This window comes from Anser cygnoides, chromosome 16 (genome assembly GCF_040182565.1).
Source record: "Anser cygnoides isolate HZ-2024a breed goose chromosome 16, Taihu_goose_T2T_genome, whole genome shotgun sequence".
NCBI classification, from domain to species: Eukaryota; Metazoa; Chordata; class Aves; order Anseriformes; family Anatidae; genus Anser; species Anser cygnoides.
The window spans coordinates 569,629-584,832 of NC_089888.1; the positions used below are offsets into that span (position 1 = coordinate 569,629).

The 15,204-nt window shown below is 48.4% G+C and overlaps 1 protein-coding gene across 1 annotated transcript in view; it reads left to right on the top strand.

Moving 5' to 3' along the window:
• The first annotated feature begins 396 nt into the window (after positions 1 to 396).
• The window catches only part of CTNNBL1 (catenin beta like 1), a 48,142-nt gene continuing 33,334 nt past the window's right edge, over positions 397 to 15,204 (top strand). The window contains exons 1-5 of the mRNA XM_048050710.2: positions 397 to 546; positions 7,259 to 7,447; positions 9,778 to 9,884; positions 11,258 to 11,397; positions 14,571 to 14,668. Coding sequence (XP_047906667.1) covers positions 517 to 546; positions 7,259 to 7,447; positions 9,778 to 9,884; positions 11,258 to 11,397; positions 14,571 to 14,668 — 564 coding nt within the window. The 5' untranslated portion in view covers positions 397 to 516. The remainder of the gene's footprint in view (positions 547 to 7,258; positions 7,448 to 9,777; positions 9,885 to 11,257; positions 11,398 to 14,570; positions 14,669 to 15,204) is intronic.

Consider the following 15,204-nt stretch of genomic DNA (forward strand, 5'->3'; position numbering starts at 1 on the left):
CCACATCCGCTGAGCGCTGGGTTTCCTGGACAGCAGTACGGCTTCGTGCCCTGCCCAGCGCCCTGAAGGCTCACGGCACGGGGCTAAGAGCAAAGGGAAGGGAAACCACGCGGGAGAGCAGCGTGGGGACGGAGCAGGGCTGCGAAGGCCGCCTCCCACGGCCGCCCCGTGAGGCCCGCGGCACCGGAGCCCTGCCCGTGCTGCGGGGCGGGGGGGCGCTGCTTTGCGGCAGTGTGGCGCTGCTTTGCGGCAGTGTGGCGCTGCTTTGCGGCAGTGTGGCGCTGCTTTGCGGCAGTGTGGCGCTGCTTTGCGGCAGTGTGGCGCTGCTTTGCGGCAGTGTGGCGCTGCTTTGCGGCAGTGTGGCGCCGCTCTCGCTTTCCGGCAGCGCCCTTCCCGCCTCGCTTTCCGGCGGAGCGGCGCCCCGGCAGCGCGCCTGCGCCGCGCGCTTTACGGCGCGGTGTCGCGCGGCCCCGGGGTTTAGCGACAGTTGGGCGGTGGCGGGGCCCGGCCGGAGCCATGGACGTGGGGGAGCTGCTCAGCTACCAGGTGCGGGCACCGGCACCGGGCACCGGGCGGGGCCGCTGGTGCCGGACCCGGCGCTCTGCCGCTGCTGGCCCCGCCGTAACGGGGCTGCCCCGGGGCTGGCGCTGGCCGCGGGGCCGCCGCCGGGCTCGGGGGCCCGTCGCGCTGCCCTGCCCGGGGGCGAGGCCCCGAACCCCGAGCAGGGAACGCGGCCCCGGTGTGGGAGGCTGCCCCCGGGCCTCCCCCGCGTCAGACCCGGGGCCGGGCCGTGAGGGCAGCGTTCCCGTGAGGGCTGCCGGGTCAGAGGGGGCGGGGAACTGGCGGAGAGCCCAGGGGAGGCCTGCGGGGGGTGACGGGCCCGGGGGGAAGGCGCGTGAGGGGCGGCCGGGGGCGCCGGGCGGGGTCGGCCTGGGGGAGGAGGCTGAGGGGGGGCCTCGTCGCGGCCTGCGGCTTCCTCGTGAGGGGCGCGGAGGGGCAGGCGCCGGCCTGGTTTCCTCAGTGACCAGCGATAGGACCGAGGGAGTGGGGCCAGGCCGAGGCAGGGCAGGTTTGGGCTGGACAGCGGGAAGAGGCTCTGCACCGAGAGGGTGGTGGCCCCCTGGAACAGGCTCCCCAGGGAGCAGTCACAGCACCAAGCCTGTCAGAGTTTTAAGGAGCGTTTGGACTGTGCGCTTAGTCACATGGTCTGAATTTTGGGCAGACCTGTGCGGTGCCAGGAGTTGGACTCGATGATCCTTGTGGGTCTCTTCCAACTCGGGGTATTCTGTGACTCTGTGATCCCTGCGTGTGCCAGCTCTGGGACATCACCTTCCTGCTGTAAAGCTTCGCCTTGCCTGTTGCACCGGGCCTGGCTGTCAGCCACGTCCCCCTGCCCTGGCTGCGTGGCACTGGCAGCACGGCCCTGCTGCCCTGAGCTCGGGTCTGCCTCCGCGTTTCTCTACGTACGATTTTCCTGTTGATTTTTCAGTATGAAATTAGAATGATCATTTTTCATGTTCCTTTACCTGAGGTGAAGAACACTACAGCATTACTGTTAATGATGCTGCCATTTACTTGCTTTGCAACACAATTTATACCTAAACCCTGTAAAGGTAAACCTTTGTTGAACTTCGGTTGTTTTTTTAGTTTGTAATCAGGTTCTAGTTTGGGTTTTTGCTTGTTTTTCTCTTGGTCTGAAAACGCGAAGCCTACAGGGTTCCCTTTGCTGAGAAAGAAGGCGCGCCGTCACGTTTCGGTCGTGCTGATTTCTGCACAGCCCTCTGCTGGGTGAGCTCTTTGTCCCGCAGTGCGGGTAGCTGCTTGTGGCACCACGGGGCTGTGCCCTGTGGAAGCTGCAGGTAAAGATCGGCCGTTCGGCTGCCAGGTACCACGGCGCTGCCTTTCCTTGCTGCTGAGCTTGTTCTGGAGCTGTGGGCCAAAACATTCTGCAAGTTTCAGCTGAATATTGAGGACGCTGTCCTGGCTCTGTGCGCTCCCACCTGACGGCGAACACACACGTTTTCACACCAGCAGGTGGGATAATGCTCCGGGTTAAATGTTGGACGTCAGGTGCTGCAGGGTTCAGGCTTCCAGAGTTAGGCAGAAGGGTGAAAGGATTGAAAGTGGGGGAGAGACAGGAGGTGGATAAATCTGTCCGTATCTCTGATGCTGAGAGAACGCGATCCCTTTCTGTGGAGCTGCTCACGGCTGAGACATGGAAGCAGAAGGTGGACGGGACGGGTTTCACCGGCGCCCACGTGGCGAGGGTCGGGCGTCTGCTGCTGCAGGGGCGGCCGGGCAGGGCCCGCCCGCAGGACGCTGGGCACGAACATTCTCACCCGCCCACCGGTGGCATCCAGCGGGACCAGGCTCCTTTGTGCCTCTGCGGCAGCGAGGTCGCCGACTTGTGTGTGTCAGGGTAAGATCGGACAAATGCAGCGTTGCTGCAAGCTGCCCGCTGTGCCCGTCTGCCAGCGCTGCTGCTTCTGAGGCCAGGCTGGCGTGGTGGCTCATGAACCAGCTCCTGACCTGCTCCGGGTTTGTCTGTTTTAGGGTTAGCCACAGCCGAGCTCTGGTTCTTTCCTCTCAGCTGGAGAAGCGTGAAGGTTCGGGACGTCCTCATCCGTCCTTGCTGCAGGGGCGGCCGCGGCCGTCAGAGGGGCGGGCTGGGCAATGGGTGCTGTCTGATCTTAATATCTTGCTGTGAATGAGTTGGTCTTCTCAGCTCCCCTCAGCAAAAAACAACCCAAACCCCACCTTTATCTTGTGGTGTTTGAAATTTGTGTCCTCTGAACGCTTAATCTGTGCCCTTGCTTAACCAAAAAGCTGTTCTCCCTCAGAGCCACCCCTGGGAGGTCTCGGGTGCCGTGCCACAGGTCGGCACCAAGCGCCTGTCGGGGCGGGGAAGGAACCTCCCGCGGCTAGGAGCGACAACCCAGCAGAGTCCAGCACCTGGCAGCTTGTGCAGAGCTCGGCAGCCCATAAACTTTATGTGTAGCTGCAAAACACTCGCAGATGGTCTCAACTGCTGATTAAATATTGCTGCTGTTGTGCCCAGATCCTCGGGCCTGGTTTCCGATTCCAGCGGGTGCCTCGGGACAAAGCCAACTCCGGTTGTTTTCAGACCTCTCCCTCAATCCTCTTGGGAGGCAGTAAAGGAGGTGATTTCGGTTCTCTTTGCCATTATGTACCTCTTTCTTTCTGATCTTTGTATGGTAGCTCTAACGTGGGATGGGCAGAGGAAACTTCCATTTTGCCTTCGTGCCTTTTCCCGATCCGTGGGCTTTTCACGGTGGCGGGCTGCCTCGAGGACCTGCGTGCCCGCAGAGTCGGGGAGGAAAGGGATTCTCTTCCAGTGATAACCTGTAGCCGTGCGGGGGCAGCCTGCGCAGGCCTCTCGTTTCAGCTGCCTTCATTTGTGTGACCGGGTGCTCTCAGACCTCCTGAGGCTCCCGGCTTTTCCTGGAAGCCGCTCCTTCAGCCGGCAGTGGGCCGGGCAGGAGTGCTGTGCTTCGGGAACAGAGGCCAAAAGTAAGATTGATGGGAGCCGGGTTCATCGCAGGTGCTGGAAGCAAAGTCGAGAAGTTAGTGAAGATCCCCCTGGAGATTTAGGGCTTGCTTTCGGAGCTCCTACGCTGGCAGCTAGCGGGTGGTTCCCTACAGTGGCTCTTTTGGGCAGGTTGCAGTTGGCGGAGACGCGGCCTCGGGAGCAGCTGCGTCACTTAGGAAGATTTATTTCAGATTTCGCTAACAAATAATTTCAGAGCTCCACAGTAACGAGGTTACTTATAAAACAGACGTCCTGGTAACGTGAGGCTCCTTCTGCGAGACTTCTCTAAAGCTTCCCGATGACGAAGGCGAGGTCTGAACGACGCTTTCACGCGCCTAAGGGTGTTTTGCCTTGGCACTGATGCGTTATCGCTGCTCGGAGGAAGGCGAGGCAGGGGCCCTGGGTTGGTTTAGGGCGTGATTCTTCTCCCCTGCTCAACACGCAAGGGGAGCGCTCGTGCTTCTGCTGCTCAAGCGCCGTACCGGTGGGGACGAGGGCTCGTCCTGGGCCCGGGGCTCTGCCACCGGAGGCTCCCAGCGCCCGTCTGTAACGAAGGGCTGGCTGCCTCACTGAAGCCCCAGAACGACTGCAGCTGAAGGACAGCGGAGGGACAGATCTCTTCTTTACCGATCAACGTTTTGCTTAATTTATTGCATTTTACTTTTTTTTGTTGTTTTTTAAACCCTTTCCTGTTTTTTGTGTGTGGTGGGACCAGCGTTAGATTTAATTGGAAATGTCTCCTGAATGAATTTCTGGGGACGCACCGCATTCAATAGGAACAAAATTAAGCTTAACTAATAATGCAATTTAAAAATGCTTTCCTTGTGCACTTTGTAATGAATTCCAGCTTCTTGCCAAATGCACCTTAGCACAACTGAGTAAAACAGAAGCCCACGCTTTATTTATTAAACAATTAATTTTCCCTTTTCTACCAGAAAGCTAAGACTTAAGTAGATGTGTGTGAAGCTATGAAATTCTTTAAACAAATGCGTTTAGACACAATCTATGGGATTGCTTAACAGAGCGCACCAGTCTGAGCCCAGCAATGGATGTGCGTAATTCCCGTGGGCTGCTAACAATCCTGCAGAGCACGAATGCAACCCGGAGACAAAACCAATGAACAGAAGTTTAATGCTCGTCTTAAATCAGCTGCTGGTGGCTCTGCATCTCCTGTGAAACGAGCAGAAGCACAGGTGTCTCACTTAGCCGTGATTTCTTAGTTTTAACAGTGCCGGGTGGAAAGCCGCAATATTCTCAGCAAGGTTTAGCAAAACATCAATAACAAAAGGAAAAACCTTAATGCCTGCTTAATAACGCTTGCCTGGGAATTCAATTACTGTCTGTTGGCAATCCGTCGGCAGCGTTAATAACGGCATGCTGGGCACTTCCGCAGTTTGTCATAATGACTTCTGGTGTGTGATAGAAGATTCCTCTCCCCAACAACGCATAAATACGAAAAAGGATGAAATAATTGAGATGGAGACGGGACGTAAATGCTGCTACTGTGGGTTTGTGTACTTAGAGGAAATGGGGTTGGTTTAGTGATGGAGTTTTAATTTAGATTTTGTTCTGGTGATACAGTCCCTGCCCATGGCACACGGCGTCCGACAAACCACCAGCTCCTGCGGTCCTTCGCTGCAGTCGCAGCCTTATCTCCTTATCTGTTTTTTCTTTCTTTTTTTTGGTTCTTTTTTAGCGTTTAGAAATGAGAGCGAGGAATGATTTTCTGAGACTTTAAACGAGGAACATCCAAGGCAAATGTTGCAAGGTTTCTTCGTGTAAATGTCAGGACGTAAGTCGCTAATTTTTGTGTGTGGTTGTAATATTAATCTGTCGAAGCGAGTTTAGAATGAATTGGGTACTATTGAGCAGGAAGGGGAAGGACAGGAGCTTGGGTGCTACTGAGGGCATCGAGCAAGGAATATCTGTTTACTGAAGATTTTTCCTTAGGTGAAGTCATTTAGAAGCATCTTTTTCTTTTTTCTTTCTTTTAATGGGGTTGCTAATTGCTTGGGAACGGTTTAAAGTATTGGTTTTTGGCAGTGATGTATTTGTTTCAAAATTGATCTATGTGAAATTATGTTTTAATGTGCCCGGAAGATAAGTAACGGGAATCTGCTTAAGGAAAAAAAACCACACTCCAAGCAAATAACTTTTTCATTTTGAAGAATCTCCAGGCGTGCTGCTGCTTCACAGCTATTGAATTATGAGCTCAGTAACTGCTTTAAGGGTGCACGGGAGCGCTGCAGAAGAGCTTATGTCAGGAGTGTATCGTCTGTAATGGAAGCAGCAGCGGAGCTGTGGTGGGAAGGCAGATAACGGCCGGGTTTGAGCAGCTCTGGCTAGCAGCAAGCGCCTAGCACGAGCTCGGGCTGTACGCTGCTGTCTGAGCTTTTGTGATCCCGACGTCAGGGAACCTCGATTGGGCACCTTTCCCAAAGGGCACGGCACAGATACCCCTGAAAACACACCGTGCTCTCGGTGAGTCTGCTGTCTGGCTCGCCTGTGCCCTCTGCGCCTTTGTTCTGAAGTTCTCTTGGATTCTTCCTGACTTTGGCTCAGTCTCGGTGAGAACGCAGACCTTACGGTCACCAAAGCGTGGCGTGACTTTGGGGATTTTAGACAAAGGGACCCCCGAAGCAGAGAAGCTGGCTCTTTGTGCCAGACGATGCATTCCGAAATGGGCTGGACAAGCGTTAGACCTAATAAAATAGGAAATCATCTTCCAGGCAGCTGGAGCAGCTGATTGAAAACAGAAAGTAAAAATATTCTCACCTTCTGTGTTGTAACACAGACTCTTGTTAGACAATAATGAATGAAGTTCTCCTTTTCTGTAGCTACAGAGCATAGAATACTGCTATTTGAGCTTGGTTGTCCTTCAAAAAAATGTGAGCAAGACCAAATTTAGTGGTTTTGTTGGTTTTGAAGAGAGTTTTTCCTGCTATTTCAAATGCTTTCATCCCCTTTTGTCTGAATTAAAACATGGGACTAGGGTTAACAGACTTTTTCTTGTCCCTGGCAAATTATGTTTAATTTTGTCTATTAAGTGGAAATTTTAGAATGTAATAATAGGTTGTTCCAAGCAAATCACTGCTTCATCTGGTGCCAAACCCCTGCAGAATCGCAGCAAGCAACAACGCTCCTGACTTGCATGCGTTAAAACGGGCTTTGATTCTACACTCACCGTTAGCAAACCTAAACGCAGGGATGGGGGAAGTCAAGGGGAATTAGGATGCGTGCATGAATTCAACATCAGCTCATGTACTAGGGGGGTGAAAAATCATCTTTCACTGCCATATGCTTGAGCGCGTTGGTCTTGTCTGTAAAATGTGAGATTATCTCAGCTTAGCTGGTTCTAGATCCTTAAGGCTGTCCACCGTACCACCACTGAGCAGTTCAGTTTGACCACTTCTTGTCTTTGAAATACCGATCGGTTCCGTATGAAGATACCTTCTCACGAATCGTACCCATAGATCAGACAAGGGAGGATGTTGACATAGCTCCTGGCAGAGCGATTCATCCCGTCATGTGATGTTACACTTCACTAAATTAATTTCCTTTCCACTTTTCAGAGTTGTTAAGCATTGTGTAAGCAAATGTTTTAAATAACTTGTTAGAATTTCCTCAATATGTCTTGTAGTATTGCTGTTCTGGTTCGAAAGGGTCGCAGAAGGCTTGTATTCATTCACCTTATTTCTCTGACTTCAGCCTAACCGAGGGACAAAAAGACCCCGTGATGAGGAGGAGGAAGAAATCAAAGCACGTCGCAAACAAGCTAGCGCACGAGAGCACGGCCGTCACAGGGAGGAGGAGCCTGTTGCGCTGGAAGAAACAGATGATGAGAAGAAGAAGCTCCTTCAGATAATTGAGAGGGATGGGGAAGAGGAAGAGGAGGAGGTAAAGCACTAGTGTCCTATGGGAAATACGCAGAAGCTAGATCCCTTCTCCGTGACTTCCATTTCATACCGTGGCACGTGCCATGTGTAACTGAAGGTGGTGGTTTTGCTTTCAGAGCGAGCCTCTGAAGGTCTAAAGAAGGTGACTGGGGGGGGGGGGGAATAATAATAATAATAATAATAATAAAAAAAAAAGCTTTCAATCCTTATCTCTGTTCTAGGTTAGGAATACACAATTCACCTTTTAAATTATATATTTAGGAAATAGTTTCTAGATTCTAAATAGTTTTCTAACTCTATTGTTTTTCATCAGTACCCCCAGCCGTGTAGCTTCTCTCCCTCTCCCCCTCTTTCCAGCTATGCTGCAGCAGCAAATAAACATTCTCCTACACGAGAAAGGTCTTGGGTCAGAGGAGGGGGGTAGCAGCTGTCAAGGGTAAATGATTTCAAGCCTTGGAGACAGAAATCCAATGCAGCACTGGCCTTTCTGCCAAGGGCCAGGGAAAAGATCACTTTATAAATGTGACACATGGATTGGTATAAATCTAGAAGATATTTGTTTCCTGCTGCCTGTGTCCTGTTTGATTTAAAAAAAAAAAAAGTATACTCACCACTGCAGAATCAGGTAGCTTTGTAAAATATCCCTGTCCTCTGCGTACAGCATTGCTAGCATTCATCTCTGAAAATCTCCCTTGTTTGTTTTTGTTACGTTGAGTTATTGCCATTACAGTTGTTGCTGCTAGTTGAGAAAGATAACGCAGGATTTCTGTAGCATTTGAGCTCCAGGATGAACGGATGCAGCCAGAAGTCCTGCTGACGGGCTAGAGTCTTTTGGTTTCCTGCCGTGTGCAAGTCTTTGTCAAGTGAAGTTCTCCCATCCAGGCACTTGAAGGGCTGGGGGTCCGAGGTTTCTTTGGAACCTGAATCTCTTGCTTATTATCTTGGAGCTCAGTTAATCCATGTGCCGTCAGAATATTCTTTGTATCAGTAAAATTGATGGAAGGAGGCTAATCTGTAGGACACCGTAATGTGGGATGCGTAAAAAGCAGATCCTAATGGAGATACTACAGTGATATGTATTAAAAAAAAGAGTCAAATACAATAGAGAGAAGCAGTGTCAGCGTCTGTGACAGTACCTTTGTGGACTGAAATTCCCCTGAAGGAAGAATATGGTGTGGGTGCTGGAGCACTGGTTATTTGAATGGGATGGCGACGTGAGCTGTGAAGTGCTGAGGCAGGCTGAACTTGAGGAAGTAGGAAATCCGCTAATAGTGGAAGTCTAACTATCTTTGCATGGACTGCTGTTATTATTGGAATGCAGTTTGCTAAAGAAATTGGTACTTTTTTTGATCTCAGACGAGATTGCTGCTTCAAGTCACTGCGTAAAGAATCCTTAATACCAGAAACAGCTCTTGATTTAACAGTGAACAGTGCACGCAGCTTGGCATAAGATGTGAATAGGCCTGGTTTGTTTTCTGTTTTGGGAACTTCTTTGTAATAGTGGGTATATAAAAAAAAGTTGAAAAGAGAAGGAAGAGCTTACACAAGAAAATCTAGGATAGCAATATTTAATTAAAAGTTGTACATTAAAAGCAGGAAAGAAAGTAACAGGGAGGTAGCTAAGGGTGTACTGCTAACGTACAGTAAATGTATAATGCCAACTGAGAAATGCTTTAGAAGACTTTCCAAAATAAAAAGAAAGTACTGGAGTAAAATATTGATTTATTTTTTTTCTTTAGAAAAAGACTTTAAAATAGAAGTGAAAGCTTATCCGAGTGAGAAAAATACAAAAGATCATAAACTCCGGACAGTTAAATGTAGACCTACAAAAAGAAACGGCACAATGGACTTCTGAAATGAAACTACCTGTGGGCTTAAGCTGTTAATGGAAATTTACTGTAATATGTCAGAAGCAGAAAGCTTCATGAGGCGCTGGTGGTGCCGCGTAAGGTCACTGCAAAACACTATTTTTGTTCATCGATACTTGGACTCAGAAAGTGTCAGGAAGCTCTTCTGGTTCTTCTGGAAAAAAAGTCGCCTGGTAAACCTCTGGCTTATAAAACCGCAATTTACAAGGGTTTGCTCTGGAGAGCTTGCTTAGGTCAAAGTTGCAGCGAGTCGATAAATGAGTAGCGATGGTGCGTGAGTTCTGCCAGCCTCCTGCAGCGAGGTGGCCGGCGCTTGCCGTTTGTTGCTGCGCTGCACCCAAAGCGTCGGGGCCGGACTGCAGTCCCACCGCAGCTGCTGCGCTCCCTTGTTTGCTTTATGCCAGGTAATTGTTCCATCCCTCCAAATGTTAAACTCTGGTTTCTGCCCTTCCAATTTTGTTAGGAGGAACCTTTGGATGAAAGTTCAGTGAAAAAGATGATTCTCACCTTTGAGAAGCGATCTTACAAAAACCAGGAGCTGCGGATCAAGTTTCCGGACAATCCAGAGAAGTAAGATTATGCCTGGCCCCTCTGCATTACCATTTGTTGCCTTTGCTTTTATGTTTCAGCCCTAAATCAATTTCTTGAAAATACAGATGTTTTCAGTTACATAGGACTTATATAATAGCTGTTATTGCCATGTTGTTCTTATAAACTGTATTTGAAACTAACTTTGTTAATTAAAAATGACATTATCGAGCCTTCTGGTGGAGACAGGTATATGGTTTAAAAAAAAATCACTTGCAGTTGCGGCATGAAGAAAATAGCAAGAAAGGGAGAAGATTTAGTTTATTAAATTCTTGCTGTTAATATGAAAGACTATGAAATTTCAGTCCTAAAATTGTAGGTTATGCTGTTTTTATTTTGGGAGTACAAACCTTAAATAAGGTTTTGTGATTTTTTTCCTTTTAGGTATCTAAATAAGTAGCTTTGTTTTCAAAAGTGTAAGCCAACGGTAGTCTTATTAGCAGTTGGCATCAGAGAATCATCGGCCGTGCTCCAAGTCTCTCGTTTTTCAGGGGGGTTCCTTCTGCACGCAGCTTTGAGCAGTGCTGCTTTTTCTCACTGGCAGGCAGGTGGTAGATACCGGGGGCTGGGCTGAAAGATTGATCCCGGGGCTATGAGTTCTGCTTTCCAAATTAACCAAGATGTCACGTCGTCATCTCGTGTGTTGATTTGGCTGGGAAGGCGCCGCGCTTCTGTATGCGGGCAGTGCTCCGTGTGCGACGATGACTGGTTTGCATTGACGGAGCTCTCCGATGCCGTGGGCACCACGGCTGGGTGGGGTCTGAGAGCCAGAGGCTCTTCGTGATGCTCCTTTCCACACCTGCACGGCCAGCGAGCCTCTTCCTCCTTCACAGAGTTTATTCATGCTAAATGAATTTCTGCCTACACTTGAATGCCAGTATTTTTTTGTCCAGTTTAGTGTTCTTTCCTTTGTATAAATTTTTTATGGTCTTCGCTTCAGACTAATACAACGCACGAGTCAGTATGGAGGAGTTAGGGGAGGTGCATCACTGGAGTATTTATTTCATATGCAAGGTTTTCTTCATGTGTAGTTATCTCTATAGTTTTGTAACTGATTTACAGAATTTGAACAAATCTACTCTTTTTGCTATGTAAATGATATAGTAGCAAGGCTTATCCTGCTACCTGATTAAACTAAAAGGGGCAAATGTAGGACAGGGCGGGGCACAAACTGCTTGTAGGAAGTTTGGATTCAGTCATTTGATGCGATGACGGAGAATCAGATGCTGGGGCCATGTGCAGCCGGGGTGACTAAGTCTTACCTGGGACCTCGGGGAAGGCGTTGTTCTCTTTGGTGAAGGACTGTGTCCGCTGACCACAACTCATGTGCTTTTTATTTTTTTGTCTTGCCTCAGGTTCATGGAATCCGAATTGGATTTAAATGACATCATTCAGGAAATGCATGTGATCGCGACGATGCCGGACCTGTACCACCTGCTGGTGGAGCTGAATGCTGTGCAGTCTCTTCTCGGGCTGCTTGGACACGACAACACAGATATCCTTCAGTGGTTAAAGCAGCTCTCTTAGGAGAGGCTTTCAGCAGACTTTTCTGTCATCTCTTATATCCTGCTTTCACAGGCTACTACGTGTTTTTCTCTTTTTTTTTCCCCCACTGCACTGAGTTTGTGCTTTTTTTTTTTTTAAGTGAAAAGCACTGTTAGTCTTAAAAATCTTTGTGTTTGGCTATTTTGACTTGTATTTAGCTTAACCTTGATGTGGTAGTATACTGGTCCATGCAAAATAGCAAACACCACTGCTTTCTTTATCTGTGATCTGTAATGAAAATCACTCTCAAGTAAATGGTTGTTAACAATTTACTCTTGTACATGGGAAACGCCTGTGATGCGTAACCAGTTCCATGGGCACCATAGTTTCATTACTCTTTTTTTGCTGGACACCGCAGGCTTTTTGTGAACTATGTGCACAGTCTTAGCAGGTTATCTCTGAATTTCTCATTCACAAGGAAATGATTTTGCCTGGGCTAGCCGGGCTGATTCATATCTGGAGTGCACAGGAATACAACTTTGTCCTTTTTTTCATGAGAAGTTGTGTCCTAGAGTCACAGCTGGAGGTGAGGACTTGTCTGTTTTTCCACCAAACTTTTTTCTTTTAACTTGGTTTGCAGCTTGTCTGTCTGTCAGGTTAGGGCCTGTGGATTGCAATTTTAGGAGAAAACTCATTTCTTATTATAAAGCTGCTGAAGTGTGTTCAGATCTGTCGGAAGCAGGACATAGGCTGTAGTAATGCCTCTTCCCTGTGCTGCTGCCTGTATAGAGAATAGAAATGCCATTAAATTGAAGCATCTGGATGTGTAATAAAATTGGTACAGCTCAAGTTTTCTAATGACTTTGTTAAAACAAATTGAAAAAGATTCTTCAAGAGAGCTCTAAGCAAATGGCTCTTCAGACGTGATTTAAATGTAGTGTCTAGAGGAACTAATAGAAAGAGAAAAACAGCGTCCAAGGGAGAGTAGAAATAATCTGCTGAATCAGAGATTCAGGTAGTTTTACACAAAGCATGTGAATGGAAGATGGTCGCTGACAAGATTTAATTAAAGACAGGAAAGCTTAAAGTGAAGTTATTTTTCCATCTCCTAAGGTACACAGGACAGCTGGTGTGTTCTCCTTGGAAGCCTCCATAGAAGCTCCCTAGATGGGAATGCCCTGTGAGGTGTGGGTACACCTGTTTGAAACGTGGTACAATCATGGAGTAATGTAAACTGGAAGGGGCAATAAGAGGTTTCTGGCCCAATCCTCTTTTAGCAGGACCAACTTTAAAGCTAGATCAGGTTCTCGGTAAGCTGAATTTTAATTCTCTCTAAAGATGGAGATTCCACTGCATCTCTGGATATGCTTCTTCAGAAGACTTTGAAAATCTAGTTTGAATTTCTTTTGCTATAACTTTGATTCTTTGCTGCTCACCCTCAGAAAAATCTGGCTCAGTCTTCTGTGTAGCACCTAATAATAGGAAGCAGTAGTCTTCTATGATTCAGTTAGATCCTACCTTATCTCTTACACGGGTTGAGCAAACCCCATTCCCTCAGTTACCTCATATGTCATATGCTAATCCCCTGACCATCGTAGGGGGTCCTGTGCTCTATTGAGCCCAGTAGTGTACTGGGGGCGCCCACAACTGAACAGAACATTCAATATGTTGCTCCATGAGTGCCAGGCAGCAGGTAAGAGAAGGTCCTTCTCTTGGCCTGCTGATTTTGTTCTTGAGAATGCAATGCAGCCCATGATTAGCCTTTGCTGCTGCAGAGGCGTGCTGCTGCTGACTCATCTTCTCCAGAACTTCCAGATTCTTTTCTGCAGAGCTGTCACCTCCCCGGACAGCCCCAGCGCATGGCTTTGTTCCATCCCAGAGACAGGGCTTGGATTTGTCCTACTTCATGAGATTCCTACTGGCCTGTTCCTCCAGCTTTTGTTGCTTAACAGTTGATTCCTTGCAGCATAAATGCAAGGCAGGTTATTTTCTCTTAACCTGCTTATTGAGTTGTGCTCCACACTGCCTTCAGAAGTTGTGCCCTGGCTCCCCTGACAAAGATTTTATATAAGCACGAGTGACTGCCTGCCCAGTACGGCATAACACCCTTCTGTTTGAATTCCTGATGGCGTTTGCAACTGTAAGTGACGTGCCGGTCCTGAAAATGTACAGACAGCTTTGGCTTGGTTAAGGATTGCTGTAGCGTGATGAAAGCAGTAGTCATACTAATAAACATCTTCAGCAGAGCTGTACAGAGGTTAACTTGGGACTGGAACAGGCAGCTCGCTGTCAGTGTTTCCTGAGACTAGATAAGTTGCAACTATAACCCTGCTAAGAAAAGATGTATTAAAATACTTCTCCTACTGCTCTGTGTGTGCCTGAGCAAACGCACAAACGGGAGAACTGGGAGGCTGGTTTGTTAGCCTGTGAATTTTAAAGAGATTCATCACAAAGTTGTTATATAGGACATGGAGGAAACTGCATACCCTGTTCTACCCCGGTGGGAATTGGGCAAGATTGATCAGAGTGTCTGAGAGAATAGGGAAGTGGCTCTAATGAGGTGGAATACGTCTCGTTGTACCAGAGAGCTGTGTAGCAGTCAGGGGAACCGTGTGTTATGCAGCCCAGTGTTAATGAGTGAAAATTGGGCTGGCAGAAACGATGCTGCTCCTGTGAGGTACGTGGTTAGAGGAGCATGCTGTCTTAATTGGGCCAGGCAGGAGGGGGTTATTGCTGCTGCTTCGTGCGGTGGCCTTGGCCTTGTTAGACGTGTGCTGTCGGGTTAGCAGGGGATCACTGAGAGAATAACACCCAAATCAGATTATTATGATGCATTTCTCTTTTGTTATGCTCAATCCTGACAATGAAAGATGATGCCTAGTTATGCCAACTATAGAAGTTTTGATTTAAAAATTAAAAAAAAATGTCATCAAGCAACAGTGAAATTGCCTAGCACAGTAAGCACACAATGATGTTTGTTTTTATCGTTCCTAGCTGTCAGAATTCTCTGAATCTGGTTTTCATGAAGCCTGCTGAAGTAGTCTCTGTACCCTTGGGTCCGGTGTTCCTGTGCCCTAATGAGCTGCCAGTTCTGGGTCACGGCAGGATCTCACTAGCCCAGGAGCAATATTCTTTTGGTACTGCGTGTCTGCTGCCGTCTTGGTTGTCCTTAACATCCAGCACATGTTTCCATAGCTGTGGTAGACTTGCTTCAAGAACTGACCGATATAGATACTCTCCATGAGAGTGAAGAAGGAGCTGAAGTCCTCATAGATGCTCTGGTAAGTAGTGAACTCCACGTTATTTTAATGGCTGAACACCTGCCGTACACAGCACAGCAGTGAGTGCTCCGAGCTACCCTGTTTTCTGCAGCTGTGCTTATTTATATTGCCAACACCGTGATGAAGTTAGCTGGTTCTGCTGTACGCTTGTTGTAGCTGAAGTGCTGCGTTGAGGACCGCAGCAGGCCTTGGGAACGGAATGCCGGAGTTCGAGGAGCAGCTTGTTCTCGCGTGTTGTTAGATCACTTCACTTTGGGACGGCACACGCTCTTACTTCAAAACTCGTGTAGGCTGGGAGATTTTTTCATGCAGGGAGGGAGAATGAAGTGACTTGGGCAGCTTTTTATTGAAATTAGGGGCTTGATCTGTGTTTTTTTCCCTTCTTGTGGGAAGGGTGATCTCTGTTTACCCAGGAAATTTATGACTTCAGATTGTTATATGAAGGACAGCGGGGCCATTGTGACCTTTCAGTCTGACCTCTTGCGGAGACCAGTATACTGTGACCCAGTAACTCCTGTTTCAAGCCTGATGATTTG